The sequence below is a fragment of the Anolis carolinensis genome, chromosome 3 (assembly GCF_035594765.1).
Source record: "Anolis carolinensis isolate JA03-04 chromosome 3, rAnoCar3.1.pri, whole genome shotgun sequence".
In the NCBI taxonomy this organism is placed as follows: Eukaryota; Metazoa; Chordata; class Lepidosauria; order Squamata; family Dactyloidae; genus Anolis; species Anolis carolinensis.
In genome coordinates this window covers 119,191,430-119,207,015 of record NC_085843.1, presented here as the reverse complement: position 1 = coordinate 119,207,015, position 15,586 = coordinate 119,191,430, and the positions used below count along the sequence as shown (strand labels likewise).

Sequence of the window (15,586 nt, the reverse complement as noted above, 5' to 3'; positions counted from 1 at the left end):
ACGCCGGCTCTTCGGCTTAGAAATGGAGATGAGCACCAACCCCCAAAGTCGGTCACCACTGGACTTAACGTCAGGGGAAACCTTTACCTTACTACCTCTCTTCAATTGTGCAGTAGCGGCGATTTGCCAGTGTACGCCCTAGAGATCATACTTCTATATACCCTTATAACCCTGCCTTCCTGCAATACCACTGTAACATAATTTTTACTTTTATATTGGAGAAATTTGGCAATTTCAGCTTTGAAAAACAAAAAAGGGGCAAATATAACTATGAAATATAAAATAAACAGAAAATGGGCAAATTGGGAATAATGAGGGAGAAGGGGGAAAGCAGGAGAATCCCACCCTCTGATGTCACTTTACAGAAGGAACCTATCACACCAAGGCAAATGACAGGAACATTGTGGGATTGGAAGCAATTGATGAATTTTACCCATCAATAGCTAGGGATTGGAGAATCAGAGAGGAAGACACCCGGCAACAAGATGTAAAATAGTGACTGTCACCAAATGTGATGGTCCAACTGCAATGCCATCTTACCTATCCTGTGCAATGAAATGTTTAGCTTCTCAAGGTAGTGTATACACAGGAGTTCTGCAATGTTATTTCCAAAGCTGGATCTACACTGCCATATAATCCAGTTCAATGCAGTCAATCTGCATTCAGAAACTGGATTATATGGCAATGTAGATGGGGACGGAGTCTCAGTCACTGAACCTTGTTCCTAATTTCTGTCCATAAAGAAACCTTGGCCTTTGATTTGTTGTACTTTCACTATCAAATGAAGGATTATTTCAATTTCTGGTAACAATATTATTTACAATTTGAGATGGCTACTGGTGTTATGAGTTTTCATCATTTTGCTGTAGGCTATTTGTACTGTATCTGATCTTCCATTTAGGATCTTAATGTTGATTTGAACCCTGTTCTCCGTCTCTCTGCAAAGGTTCATCTACAATGTAGAATCAATGCTCCACTTTAACAGGCATGGCTCAAGGCTTTGAATTAGTGGGAGTTTCAGTTCTGCAAAAGTTTTATTCTTTTCTGCTAATCTGGTGCCTCACCAAACTACAACTCCCATGATTCCACAGCATTGAGCAATGGTGGCTAATCTAGTGTCAAACTGCATTAATTTGGTAGGTTCACTCTAAATCAAGCACTGCCTGCTTTTTCAGACTGGCTCGGGGATTCTGGACATTGTAATCCAAAACACTATCTCTTCTCCATTCTGCTGTTAGCTAGGTTTGTGTTATGGCTTTGGTTTTCCCCCTCTCCTCTGTCTCTCTGTACCCCTCCTCCCACTGAAGCCACTGGAACAGAGAACTTTGGTCACAAAGTTCTTGCTGAAATATCAGTACACTATTTGGACACAGCATTTTAGTTTCATCATGGCTTCCCGTCACTTCAACATTCTGCTTTTAGGTCTTTTGCTAGTGTATCCGCTCTCAGAGGCTGCAGGTATGACTCAGAAAACTGTTTATATATATAATGTTGAACTGTTATTTTGTTGTGGTTGTGGTTGTTTTTCTTTTGGAAATTGTAAAGCCAATCCAAAAAATCTTGAAATCTGAAACTTTTAAACATGTGCCAAGTAACCCCATTCCTAAAGCCAGCTATTTTTATGGCATAATTACATTAATGGTTTTTAAAAGTCTGCTGTTAAGGTTAAAGTTAAGGGCAGTTCTGAACTATTAGAGCAGAATAACCCCAAAACAATATCAAATGCAAACTGTTCCTGAAACACCTTTGTCAGTTACTGTTCTTACACAGTTTTCAGCACATTGGTATTTATTTTTAATTGTGCCTGTAGGCCATTGCAGATTGTACCTTTTTCTTTCTTTTCTTTCTTTTTGCCTAATATGATTCATTGACAAAGTGGAATGATAAACACAATAGACACACTTAGATGTAACTGTGTTATCCCTCCCCCCAAACAGTAAGATTAAAGGAGTTGAAAATTGTCCTAATAGATCAGAGGATTATAAATTGATCAAGCTGTTGACTGATAAATTTTGCAGTCACAATCTCTAAATTACTCTTACTACTAATTTAGTTAACAATCAGAAATATTTGTAAATGTCTTCAGCTTAGATCATAACATGTGAGTGCTATCAGCAAGACAAAAACAAAATTGAGCATTTTTGTCAAATCTAAAATACAGTGTACTTACTATACACTATCAACATAGCAAAACAAATGTTACTTTAGAAGAGCAATCATTCTAAAGCTATTCTAAAGTTCTGAAGTGTGTATTCTTTCAGTGAAATGCTTGGTTACAGAAGGAAAAAGCAAACAAATTTTGTGAGATATATTCATGTCCCGCTTGTGGCTCATAGAAGAAAGGAAATGATAGTAATTGCCACAGCCAAACAACAGTGAGGACTAACTCAGATTTAAAAAGAAAAGTGTTATTATGCAACAACAATCCAGGGAATTGCAAGGTAGGAATAATAGAGAGCACTGTAATAAGAAGAACAGTGGTTAAGCTATGTCACTGCAATGCTGTAAACTAGGAGTAACTTTTTTGATATTTACCAACATGAGTAAAATTTAAGGAATTCAGTGCAGCTGTACTTTCTCCTTTCTTCAGCTTTGGAAATGTTCCTGATAGTTGTATGATAAATGCACCTAGTCAATGATTTCTGTTTTTAAGTCTTCTTAAAGCATGAGGAAGCAAGCAATGTACTACAAAGGAATAAGAGGGCCAATTCCCTCTTTGAAGAATTCAAATCAGGGTCACTGGAAAGGGAATGCCTTGAAGAGAAGTGTTCATTTGAAGAAGCAAGGGAAATATTCAAGGATGACAAAAGGACAGTAAGTAGCAGAGCATTGGGGAAGAAATTTGTATTTTTCCAACAGCTGTGACTTTTTAAAAGGGTGTGCTAATTTTCTTCACATGTATCTTGGCTGGATTGGTTTTTGATCCAAATGAATATTTAATGACAGAAGCCTATGTCTGTAAGATAAACTGATACAGTGCAGAAACTAAATTCCTCGTGTCTGTGAGAAGTAGGCCAAGTTGGAAAGGATTCAGAGGGGAACTAGACATGTATAACCAGTAAGTGGAGTCATTGAAGACAACTGAAGGTACAGTAGAGTCTTACTTATCCAACATAAACGGGCCGGCAGAACGTTGGATAATGTCACGCCCTGGCAGCGGGAGCACTGGAAACCAATACACAGAGGCCAATAACAGTCTAATATCTTTATTAAGGAATTAGTAAATTAGAACAAAAATAAGCAGAATATATAGTTCAGCATTAGACCTTTCAGGGAAGGTCAAATATAGTCCAGTAAAATATTGTCCAGTATATAATATTAGAGTTCAAAGTTATAATCCAAACCGAAACACACTCAAACTTCCAAGCAGTTTGAGTGGGGAAAACGTCCAAGATTTTACTAGAGTTCAAAGTAAGTCCAAGGCAAGGAATTGAAGACTAGACTGGATACTCGACACAATGATGCAAGGCTGGAATCACGGCGAAACAAGACAAGAAACACGGCAAGGCAAGGCACGATGAGACTGGAAGGTAGCGGACTTAAAACGCAGTCCACACTTGGCTGGAACCGAAGCTAATCCTTCGAACTGACTTGTTGACTCCGCGCTGACTAGCCAGCACACAGAACTTTTAAGGAACTCCAAATCTTTGCTCAGAGCAGGTGTCCAACTACTCTTTTCCCAAGGGAAAAGAGCTAAAGCAAACATCTCCACCAGATGCGATCCTCCCCGAGAGTTCTCAGGGGAAATAGGCTAATCAAGAGATTCCCTTGCTGCTAATCTCGCACTTCGTCTTTGTCCCGCTTTCTCCTGTCTGTCCGTTTGCACAAACATTTTTCGATCAAAGGGGGGAGAGCTGGGAAGAGAAGACTCCGTCCCAAGGTCCTTCTTAATGAGCACTGAACTGGAATTGTCAATAGGGAACATCTGGAACGAGGCAGAGTCTTGCTGAATTGGCACTAAACCTGTTTCCTCATTGCTATTGTCCACAATGGAGTCAGGTTCACAGCCCGGGGGTCCAGGGGACATCACAGATAAGTGAAAATATTGGCTAATAAGGAGGGATTAAGGAAAAGCCTATTAAACATCAAATTACATTATGATTTTTCAAATTAAGCACCAAAACATCATGTTTTACAACAAATCAACAAAAAAGCAGTTCAATACACAGTAATGTTATGTAGTAATTACTGTACTTATGACTTTAGCGCCAAAACATCGCAACGTATTGAAAACATTGACTCCAAAAACTTTTATTACTAACAAATTGACTACAAATAAAGATGGAATTGCATAAAATGAACTTACAGTAACAACACTGTCAGAAATTACATCTGTAAAAAGTTCAGTCCTTGCTGCCTAGAGAAACAGCTGTGGATCTGGGTGGGAGGCAGACTGCGCTGGATAATCCAGAACATTGGATAAGCGGATGTTGGATAAGTGAGACTCTACTGTACATAGTGTTGTGTTATAATGAGTTACTTTGGTAACTAGTTAATTTTTGAATGGTAACTTTTTGCTTGTAATGTTGTAATTTCAGGCCAACAGGGTTTCTGTCAGTTATTTGTTATTAATGACCTCATCAGACAGGGTAGAAATCAGTGGCAAATGCCGGTTTCCTCTTCAGTTCCTATTCCACAACGTACATCTACTTCTGGTGGGGCTCCATTTCAAACCTGAAGAGTAACCGGCATCTGCCACTGATTTTTATCCATCTGATGAGGTCGTTAATCACATATAACTGACAGAAACCCTGTTGGACTGAAATTTCAACATGGGAGGCTTCCTGTGTTGCGTTGGGATGAATAGAGGAAAGCTGGGCGGTGGATGCTCCCCCTTGTGGAATGGGACCTAGGCTAAGTCGGGCAATATGGGGCATGAGATGATGACACTGCCAAATTTGCCATGATCTGTGATGATTCCAGAGGGACATATGATGAGGTCCTAAGTGTATTCTGATGCAGCCTGAGCATCTTCCTTGTGAGTTATTGTGTATCTAGCAATGAGCAGAGGACTTAGAAATTTTAAAGGACATTTCACAGGACATTTAAATTTATAAACACATGAAATTAGCCTGTCTTTTCTGTCTTCCTGTATTCTTCTCAATTTCTAGAAACAGAAAGAAAAAGTGGGTGTCAGTGTGAGCACATGAGTTAGGGGAAAGGGAATTTCTTATGAGGCTGGCTGTTCCAAACACTGTCGCAGGACATGTACTTAGACTCCTTGCTTCATGTATTTCTCTGCATGCATAAGGCTTGGAGCAGGTATTTGAAGGAGAGGGAATGGGGAAGGAGGATGGTCAGAGTGCACTTGTCCAAAGCACTTGTGCTGCAGTTATGACATGTGATCTGCTCCACTATGCTTGTGAAGGTAAATGGGAATGAAATTCAAGCACAAGAGTCATAGATTATCAAAACTGGTGAGAAACCAGAGTGCATTTTCTTGTATTTTTCAATGGTACAGTATTAACGGTAACAGTAACATATTAGCAATATATCTTTCTTTGATCAGACCTCACCTGGAATAGTGTATCTAGTGCTAGGCACCAGAGTCAAGAAGAATATTTGAAGAGCTGGAACATGTCCAGAGGAGGGCAAACAAGAAAGTAAAAGATCTGGAAGTTAAGCCCCATGAGGAAGGGACTTGAGTATGTTTCGTTGGAGAAGACTGAATACTGACATGGCTCCTATCTTTAAATATTTGAGTGCTGTTATAAAAATTATATATTTTTGTTTTGTGTTTTGGCTGCTCTGGAAAATAAGCAATGCAATGTATTCAAAGTACGAGAAAAGAAATTTCAACTAAAATTAGGAACTTTTTGTATAAGAGCTATTTGACAGTCTACCACAAATGGTGGCAGGCTCTACTTGTGATAAACTGCAAAACCTCTTCAGCAGCTACTTCACAGGAAGCCTTTAAACAAAAGTTGGATGAACATTGGTCAGGGATGCTTTATGATGCTCATAACAGTTGGATTCCTGGTTGGCTAGATGGGCCTGCAGACCAGTCAAATTCCACATGTCTATGAATAATAATTGAAAAATAACATTCCTCGTTTTAAATCTATACAAAAGAAGGTGAAATTAAATCATCACCCTCACTATCATCATCAACCTTTTTCCTTGTCCAGGACTTAAGTCAATGTCCAAAAGTTAAAACTTTGGTTTATAATCTACATTATACTAAAGTTTTTAAAAGTTGTGAAAAGAGTTGCTGTTAACATTGTTTTGTTCTCTCCCCCCACCCTGCCCTCTACCCTCTTTTGCTCAGATGCAGTTCTGGACACACTACACGGGTAAGAGGATTCATATCAAAACTATTTATCAAAGTTGTATACTGTAAGTCTTCTGAACTGTTACTGACATTGGGTATGTGTTTTTTACAGATCCTAATCAGTGTGACTCCAATCCTTGCCAGAATGGGGGGACGTGTACTGACCAGTTCCAGAACTACATTTGCATTTGTCCTATAGATTATGAGGGCAGAAACTGTGAAATTGGTAAAATACTGGGGAAATTGGGAAAGGCTGTCTTAAAATATTATATCTGCTAATAACCTGTAAAGTTAAAATCTGCTAAATCTATTTTCTTCTCTCCAACCACACCCATCTCCCACGGATAACATCTGTGCTGTTCACTCACTCACACATATTTAAATAACAGGAAATGTATGCAAAAATCCTTTCAAAACATGCAATATTGAAAATAACTAGGCTACATTATTCAGTACAACCCCCCAATCTAAAAGGATTGTATCATTCTCACTCACTACATTACTTTGAAAATGTAATCCCTTTAGACTCCTGCTACCAAAAATGATATATCTTATAAGTAGCTGCATTACTTGAGGAATGGCTGTAAGGATACAAAACTTAGAACCCAATGAATGCAGATTACTGTATATACTTGTGTATAAGTTGACCTCATGTATAAGTTGAGGACAGGTTTTAGGACCAAAATTTTGATATGACCTATATGGATAGGTGACAGATATATCTTTGTCCCGTTACGTCTTTTTTATTTCCTCTTTGACAACTCTATACCTGGACTAGAACCACCAATATTGCAAGACCTTTTACAAAATGTGAACTCACAAGTTTTCATCCTCCTGTCTACTTTGTCTTTAGGTCCAGAAACTAAATTGAAGTGCATTTATGACAATGGTGACTGTGATCAGTACTGTGTAGATAGCCCAACTACATTACGGCAGTGTTTTTGTGCAGAAGGGTACAGGTTGGCAAGTGATCAAATGTCTTGTCTTCCAGAAGGTAAGAACATACTATTAAAGTGGTGTTTTACATGGAATGTCCCTTTCCTGGTAGAAAACGCAGTACAGAAAGAAGAAAAGCCATTGTTGTGACTTAAAATTAAATACAGGTTGATCATACCTAATCTGGAAATTGGAAATGCTCCAAGGTGTGTGTGTGTGTTTTTTTTTCCTTTTTTTTGCTGCCAGCCACCCCATTCCTCTTTTGAGGTGATGGTGGTAGTGCTGACCCTACTTGTTCATTCAGGAGGCAAAAGCCGATCGCTGGCAAGCCCTCCCCCAGAGTTTTCTGGTACAATACATAGTCCATTTTGATTCACATTGCTTTGCTTTAGATTATAGGTATCAGGTTCCTTTTATCGCCAGTCTCTCCGATCCTCAGTCTCTTTCCAGCCTCACATCAGATACACAATATAAGCAGCAAATGAACAAAATGGGGTGGGGGTGTGGTGGAGGGAAACTGAAAATCTGAGAGACTGAGGATAGAAGAGACCTGATGCCTATATTCAAAAAAGAAGAAAAAGTACCTACTCGGCTGGAGAGAGACACGAGAATTTGTGAAATGGTGTGGATTCATGCCAAGCACTATGCCATTTCAGAGATATTCCAAAATCTGGAGGGGGCAATCCAGAATCTAAAACATTTCTGGCTCCTAATATTTTGGATAAAAGATAATTTATAATACAATAAAATAGGAAGGTATGTACTGTAGTATGAGCATTGGACGGAAACCAACTGATCTGGAATCTGACAATTGGGTCAGTCTAACTCAATATTGTCTGCAATGACTTAAAGGAACTCTCCAATATTTCCAGAAGGGATTTGTCTCCTACCAGATACCAGGGATGGAACTTCCCCCCATAGAAAGCATATGCTCTGCCCATCAGCTGTAGCATCATTTTCTGTTGACAGAATGAATGTGAGACCTGCATGGGGGCAGAAGTGCATGATCTATCTTTGTGATGATACGATAGGTTCTAATCAAATCACTTCTAATTGGATTTCTAAAACAATAATCAATCACATAACAACTTTAAATTCATTCAAACATAATAACAATTTTTAAGCATGTATCACACCCTGGTTATAAGGCCTCTGAAACAGCCAGTCAACAATCAGCGTGCTGAGTAAACAAGAAGAGCTTTGCCTGTTGGCAGAAACTCAAGAGAGAGAAGGGTCAATCTAGTCTCCTAAAGGAGTAAACTCCACAGTCTGGGAGCAGCCACTGAGAAGGCCTTCTCCTGCATCTTCACTCAATATACGTATGGTGGTGATGGGAATGAGACAAAGCCTTCCTCTGGAGATCTTTGGCCCCTTCCACACAGCTGACTAAAATCCCACATTTTCTGCGTTGAGCTGGAATATATGACAGTGTGGATTCAGATAACTCAATTCAAAGCAGATATTGTGGGATTTTCTGCTTTGATATTCTGGGTTATAGGGCTGTGGGAAGGGTCCTTAGGCTGATATTAGAAAACATGATATTTCAGGCAGTCTTGATCCAAATTGTATAGGCCTTTATATAATAGGCATATGGAATAGAGCCTATACATGACCTGCTGAAGTTTCCAAAGTCCTCAAAATGGGATGTAATCAAGGCATTTGTCCTTGCGGCCAGATCTGACAATTGCAGATCTTCCAGGCGTTGTTCTCATAGAAACATAGAGTTGGAAGACCTCCAAGGGTCATCCAGTCCTACACCCTGCCATGCAGGAATTCACAATTATTCTCCTCTTATGATAAGTGTGATGAGTGATAAGAAAATTGCACTTGACAAGAAGCTTACAGTGTTATGGTCCAAAAGCTTGTTTCTTTGTTTTGAACTTTTTTTACAGCACCTCTGTGATAAAGCTCAAAATAATACTTTAAAATCTGATGTGTATGATATTTAATAATATCATAATAAGCTGCATCTTTTTACAGTTGAATATCCTTGTGGGAAAATACCTGTTCTGGCCAAAAAAAAGCCAAGTCGGCAGGGAAGAATTGTAGGTGGATATACTTGTCCTCCAGGTGAATGTCCATGGCAAGTAAGTTGCTACTGCTGGTTTTTTTCCTTCATTTCCACAGGAAAAAGAAAAAGAAAAAAGGCAAAGGCCTAAATATAATTGCTGGTCCCAGCTAGAGCAGACCCATTGAATCAATTTCATCTACACAAGTCTGAATTACCATTTAGTACTTGATCTGATTAGTGTAATCTAGTGGTGCATCTACATTATAGAATTAATGCAATTTAACACCGCTTAACTGCCTCTGAGGCTGAGAAAAATGTGACTTGTCCAAAATCATGCAGTGGATTTAAATGGCAGAGTGAGGAATTGAACCTTGGCCTCCTAGTGTCCTTGTCCAACACATACCACGGTGCTATGCTGGTTCTTATTGCTTTTATTTTATTTGCCTATCCCATCAGTATAGCCTAAGGGGTAGAAACTTCTTATAATGTGTGATCTTCTGGAAGTCCTCTATCTGAATCAGTTTTTATAAATTTCCTACCAATAATTTCACATGAAAGGTATATATTTGCATATATTACACTTTGTTATGCTTTTCAAAGTGCATTAAGGAACGTGTGACCAACTGGAAAACATGTTTTCGTCTAGCTCAGTTTGCACACAGAAGTCACAGCTACAGTAGACCCATTCCATCAATCAGCAATGACTACATAACGTTACCGTGTATTGAGCTGCTTTTTCTGTCAATTTGTTGAAAAACATAATGTTTTGGTGCTTAATTTGTAAAATCATAACCTAATTTGATGTTTAATAGGCTTTTCCTTAATCCCTCCTTATTATCCAACATATTCGCTTATCCAACATTCTGCCAGCCCATTTATGTTGGATAAGTGAGACTCTACTGCACTTGTGAATTTCAGTGGCTTCTCTGTGTAGCCTGACATAGTGGTTGTTAGAGTGGTCCAGCATTTCTGTGTTCTCAAATCATATGCTGTGTCCAGGTCGGTTCATCAAGTGCTCTACTATGGCTGACTTCTCTGGTTGAATCAATCTGCAGTTCCTTTCACGTTCCTTGATTTGTGTTTGGGCAATGCTGTGTTTGGTGGTCCCTATATAGACTTGTCCACAGCTGCATGGTATATGGTAGACTCCTGCAGAGGTGAAAGATCCCTCTTGTCCTTTGCTGAACATAGCATTTGTTTAATTTTCTTGGTGGGTCTGTAGATAGTTTGTAGATTGTATTTATTCATCAGCTTCCCTAGCTTCTTATCATCATAAAGTTCTTTCTTATGTTTAGGTGGAATATTTTCCCCTGCAATTTGAATCCATTCCTTTGTGTCCCAGTCTCTAAAGTAGCATAAAACAGTCTTGCCCCTTCCTCAATTTGACATCCTTTCTAATATTTAAACATAGTTATAATCTCCATCTTCTCTTTGCCAAGATAAACATACCTAGCTCCCTAAGCTGCTTCTCATAGGGCTTGCATCCAATGGGTCTACTCTAGTTAGGAGTAACAATGGAATTTAGGCTTAATTTGTACTACTTAAATCAATACAGCTTGAGCCTTCCTCCATTTGGATACCCCAAATGCCCTTATCAGTCATATGAATTTAAAACAATAACTGCTGGATTGGGCCACACACCTGTCTAGTCCTGTATCCTGTTTCCAATCTTGCCAACATGATTTTTCTAGGAAGCCAAACTGGATATGAAGGCAATATTATCCCCACCCTTCATATTTCCCCAGTAACTGATATTCAAGATATTTTCCTGGAGCTGGCATATAGCTGTTATATAGCTGAAACCTACAGGTTTCATCTCCTTTTAACTCAAGTTGGTGGCAATCACTACATCTTATGAGAACTAATATAGTTCACCTGTGTATGGAGGTGTACATCCTTTTGTCTGCCACAAATCATTTAGCTTCATTAAATGTACCAAGTTCTAGTTTAATCTGCAGAATCACTTCATCATGTATAATTTTGTATACTTTTGTCATGTCACAAGAAATAAATAATCTAACAAACACTCTAGATCAGTGGTTCCCAACCTTTCGTCCTCCAGTTGTTTTGGACTTTAATTCCCAGAAATCCCAGCCATCTTACCTGCTGTTAGGAATTGTGGGAGCTGAAGTCCAAACCATCTTGAGGAGCACAGTTTGAGAAACTCTGGTCTAGATAAATCATATCAGTTGGACAGATTTATCCAGGCTTGGGCTGTGGCGCAGGCTGGAAAGCAGCTGCAATCAATCACTGCAATGAATCACTCTGACCATGAGTTCGAGGCCCGGCTCGGAGCCTATGTTTGTTTGTCTTTGTTCTATGTTAAAAGGCATTGAATGTTTGCCTATATGTGTAATGTGATCCGCCCTGAGTCCCCTTCGGGGTGAGAAGGGCGGAATATAAATACTGTAAATAAATAAATAAATAAATAAATAAATAAATAAATAAACTGCCTGGTAAATCATGTATTGTAAACACAGTTGCTCATGATGTTTGTTTTACTATTAGGTTCTCCTAATAGTTGGTGCGAAAGAAAAATGTGGAGGTGTTCTGCTTTCTCCATCCTGGGTAGTTACAGCAGCCCACTGCTTAGAGCATATACACTACAAAACACTCAAGATTAGACTAGGTGAGTACAATTTTGCTCACTTTCTGAAAGTCAGTGGAAATAAGAAAAGGAGAATGGAATGAAGGAATGCTCTCTATTTCATGCTAAACTACTTCAAACCCAGTCTCTATAGATGAGCAAAACTGTCTGAAGTTGAGTATGTTGGAGAATTAGTAAATATTTTAAATCAATACGCACAAAGAAAAATTATGGAAACTTGTAGTGTCTTTAAAAATATAACAATGGAGAAGTTGGCTGCAGTCCATGAAAGTATATGACAAACAAATATGTGGCAATTTTCACATTTGCATGGATTCTGTACAATTTTATTTATTTATCTTTTTGCAGTCTAGCACCAGGCAATCATAAGGGATTACGGGAGTTATCATCCCAAACACTAAAGGGCTGCAGGCACCCCTCTTCTAGCCATACAGTTCATGTTTTCTCCATTGCCCTATTAGAAACACATTGCACAAATATACTCCCTGAATAATGACCTCCAGTTGGGCCTGTGTGAACTATGTCAGAATCCCAGTATAAAGTTTTAGTCTTCAAAATGTTATATAGTATCTTAATGTTTTTGAGGACATAGTTTTATCTCTATTCTGCACATATGTAATATGAATCTGTGTTTCATTTCACCATTGGGGACTAAAGAGATAAGTTAAAGACAGATAATCCTTGCTATAAATCAGGAGTCCTCAGGCCCCTTCTACACTGCCATATAAAATCCAGATTATCTGATTTGAACTGGATTATATGGAAGTGTAGGCTCATATAATCTAGTTCAAAGCAGATAATATGGATTATATGCTTTGATAATCTGGATGATATGACAGCGTAGAAGGAGCTTCAGGCTGTTGAGACCAGACTCTAATTTTGTTGTTCTTGTTGTTGTTGTTGTTGTTGTTGTTGTTGTTGTTGTGTGCCTTCAAGTCATTACAGATTTAGGACAGCCCTAAGGCAATCCTATCACAGAGTTAAGGGGCAAGAAAGGGATACAAAAGATCCCTCTGTTTTGGGGGAGATAGAGAGAGGAGAGGAAAGGAAAGGACAGTGGTGGTAGCAGGAAGCCTAAAGTTTAGGGCAGGTATTGGGGAAATGACCTTGGCAGGCTGGACTCAGCCTGAGGGCTATAGTTTGAAGATCCCTGTTGTTGACTGTTTTATTTTGTTCAGAAAGTTGATAATTATAATCTTAATGGTGTTTTTTTTTTAGGTGAATACAGGGTAGATCGTGTGGATGGAGGTGAACAAGAAAGGAGGGTGGCTCAAATAATCATCCATGAAAATTACTCTCCACAAAGAGTAGACAACGACATTGCCTTATTGCGATTACATGCACCGGTTAACTTCACAGATCACGTGGTGCCCATCTGCTTGCCTCCACAACGGTTTACTGCAAATATACTTAACTATATTGAATATTCCACTGTGAGTGGGTGGGGACGTCTCTTGGAGGGTGGGGCTACTTCAGTTGCACTGATGCAAGTGCAGGTCCCCAGAATCCATAAAACAGAATGTGTTCGGCACACTAACTTCAGTATTACGGACAACATGTTCTGTGCAGGGTACCTTAATGGGACAAAAGATTCTTGTGAGGGTGACAGTGGGGGACCTCATGTCACTGAGTACAAGGATACCTGGTTTTTAACAGGGATTGTGAGTTGGGGTAGGGGGTGTGCAGCACAGGGCACATATGGGGTTTACACAAATGTGGTTAAATATATTCCATGGATAAACAAGAGCATGGATTCCTAATTTTAAACTGTTGTAAGTTGTGCTAATCTCATAGCACTTTGTACAGGATTTTTCAAGCATTCTTATTTAAATTAAAAACTGTATACTGAATTAACATTTCCTTTTATTTGATTTTTAATGCATGTGCACTTCAATGCTGGTTATCTCATTCTGGCCAGAGAGAAATGTAAGCTACTTCATTGTGATGCCATTGTATTACACTACTCATACATCAAAGTATAATGGGAATGATTTGGTTTTTCACTTTCCTTGTAGCCAAATATCGAGAATCGGATTACACAGACAGAAGTCCCTTCATTCCTATGGCAGCAACCATGCTCCCAAGGATGTTCCCAAGTGGCCCAGATCCGCAGGTGTTACCAGATCCGCAGGGCTTTATATAGTGGGCACCTGGTATCTGCTGGGGTTTGGTTCCAGGACCTCTGTGGATACCAGCATCTGTAGATGCTCGTCCCATTATATATAATAGCTTAGAAAAATGATGTTCCTTATATAAAACAGAAAATTCAAGCTTTGCTTTGGGGACTTTTAAAAAATATTTTCAACCCATGAATGATTTGGATTTATGGATACAGAATCCATGGATATGGAGGTCTGACTGTACACTTTGGTGGAATACAAAAATTTTCCTTGATTTTCTTATACAATTCTTATACACATATATGTTTTAAACCAGACAGACAGCATATTGTTGTGATTTGAGGACTGATCTAGAATTCCTGGAGTTTTTGTTGTTGTGTGCCTTCAAATTTTTTCGTTCTTAATGTGACCCTAAGGCAGTGGTTCTCAACCTGAGGTCCCCAGATTTTTTTTTTTTTTGGCTTTCAACTCCCAGAAATCCTAACAGCTGGTAAACTGGCTGGGATTTCTGGGAGTTGTAGGCCAAAAACATCTGAGGACCCCATGTTGAGAACCACTGCCCTAAGGCAACCTCATCCAACATTTTTCTTGGCAAGATTTGTTCAGAGGGGGAATACTATTGCCTACTTCTCAGGATGACAGAGTATAATTTGCTCATGGCCACCAAGTGGTTCCCCTGGTTAAGCAGGAATTTGAACTCTAGTCTCCCAGAGTCCTAGTCCAACACTCAAACCACTATAGCTGTGGTTCCCAAACTTTTTTTGACCAGGGACCACTTTGACCAGGGACCACTCTCCAACATTAGTACCTAAAGGGTTATGAATCAGTTTTTGGTTAACTTTAAATTCAGTTTGGTTATCTGGGATTTTGATTCAGAAAACTGCATTGGATAGACCACATTAGCTCCAGTTTCTAATACAGAACATATGCCATCCAGTAGTCACCATCTGCTTGCCCACAGAAAACCATATTTAATAATGTAGAGCTGATATGGTCTACCCAATGCAATTTCCTGAATCAACAACCCAAATAACCCCAGGAACAGGCCTAAAAACAAAGACACCAAGGCACCCCCGCTTTCAGGTGCCACATGGAACGGCTCCGTTCAGAGGGAGGGAGGAGGAGGAGAAGCAGCAGTCAGGAGGCTCATTGTGACACCTTTCGTGGGTAATCAGCCCCTCCCCTCTCAATATCCCCATTGCCTCGACGCTATAAGAGGGATTCACGAGACCAGTTGATCTCGTTGCAACTGTGTAATAAGTGGACCATATTTTAGTTCTTGGGGACCACTGGTGATCCACAGACAACAGGTTGGGAGACACTGCACTATAGTATACTATGCTGGCTCTCAGCTCTCCATTAATCAGGGTTCAAATTCTTGCTTAGACTTGGAGAGCTTCTGAGTGACCTTGAGCAAGTTACAGCTCTCGGAATAAGGCAATGGCAAACCTTTTCTGAACAAAAACTGACTAATAAAACTCCGTGAAATGTTACCTCATAAGTCAGAAGAGACTTGGAACACACACATGTATATTCTAATTACAAATACAAGCATTTACAGCAAGTTAGCTTTGGTGGGAAATGATTATTTTTTTGTGTGAACCTAGCAAGTGAGTGAGCGAGCAAACAATACACACACA

The 15,586-nt window shown here is 39.3% G+C and overlaps 1 protein-coding gene across 1 annotated transcript; it reads left to right on the top strand.

Moving 5' to 3' along the window:
* The first annotated feature begins 1,335 nt into the window (after window positions 1–1,335).
* On the top strand, window positions 1,336–13,676 carry LOC107982633 (coagulation factor VII). Its single transcript, XM_016992319.2, has 8 exons — window positions 1,336–1,458; window positions 2,654–2,814; window positions 6,269–6,293; window positions 6,384–6,497; window positions 7,125–7,265; window positions 9,188–9,294; window positions 11,727–11,847; window positions 13,045–13,676. The coding sequence occupies exons 1-8, from the start codon at window positions 1,389–1,391 to the stop codon at window positions 13,584–13,586; spliced, it is 1,281 nt and encodes a 426-aa protein (XP_016847808.1). The 5' UTR covers window positions 1,336–1,388; the 3' UTR covers window positions 13,587–13,676.
* The last annotated feature ends 1,910 nt before the right edge of the window (window positions 13,677–15,586 follow it).

Coding starts and splice junctions, on each gene's coding strand:
- LOC107982633 (XM_016992319.2), top strand. CDS start 1,389: ATGGCTTCCCGTCACTTCAACATTCTGCTTTTAGGTCTTTTGCTAGTG. Junction 7,266..9,187: donor AATGTCTTGTCTTCCAGAAG/GTAAGAACATAC, acceptor ATCTTTTTACAG/TTGAATATCCTTGTGGGAAA. Junction 11,848..13,044: donor AACACTCAAGATTAGACTAG/GTGAGTACAATT, acceptor TTTTTTTTTTAG/GTGAATACAGGGTAGATCGT.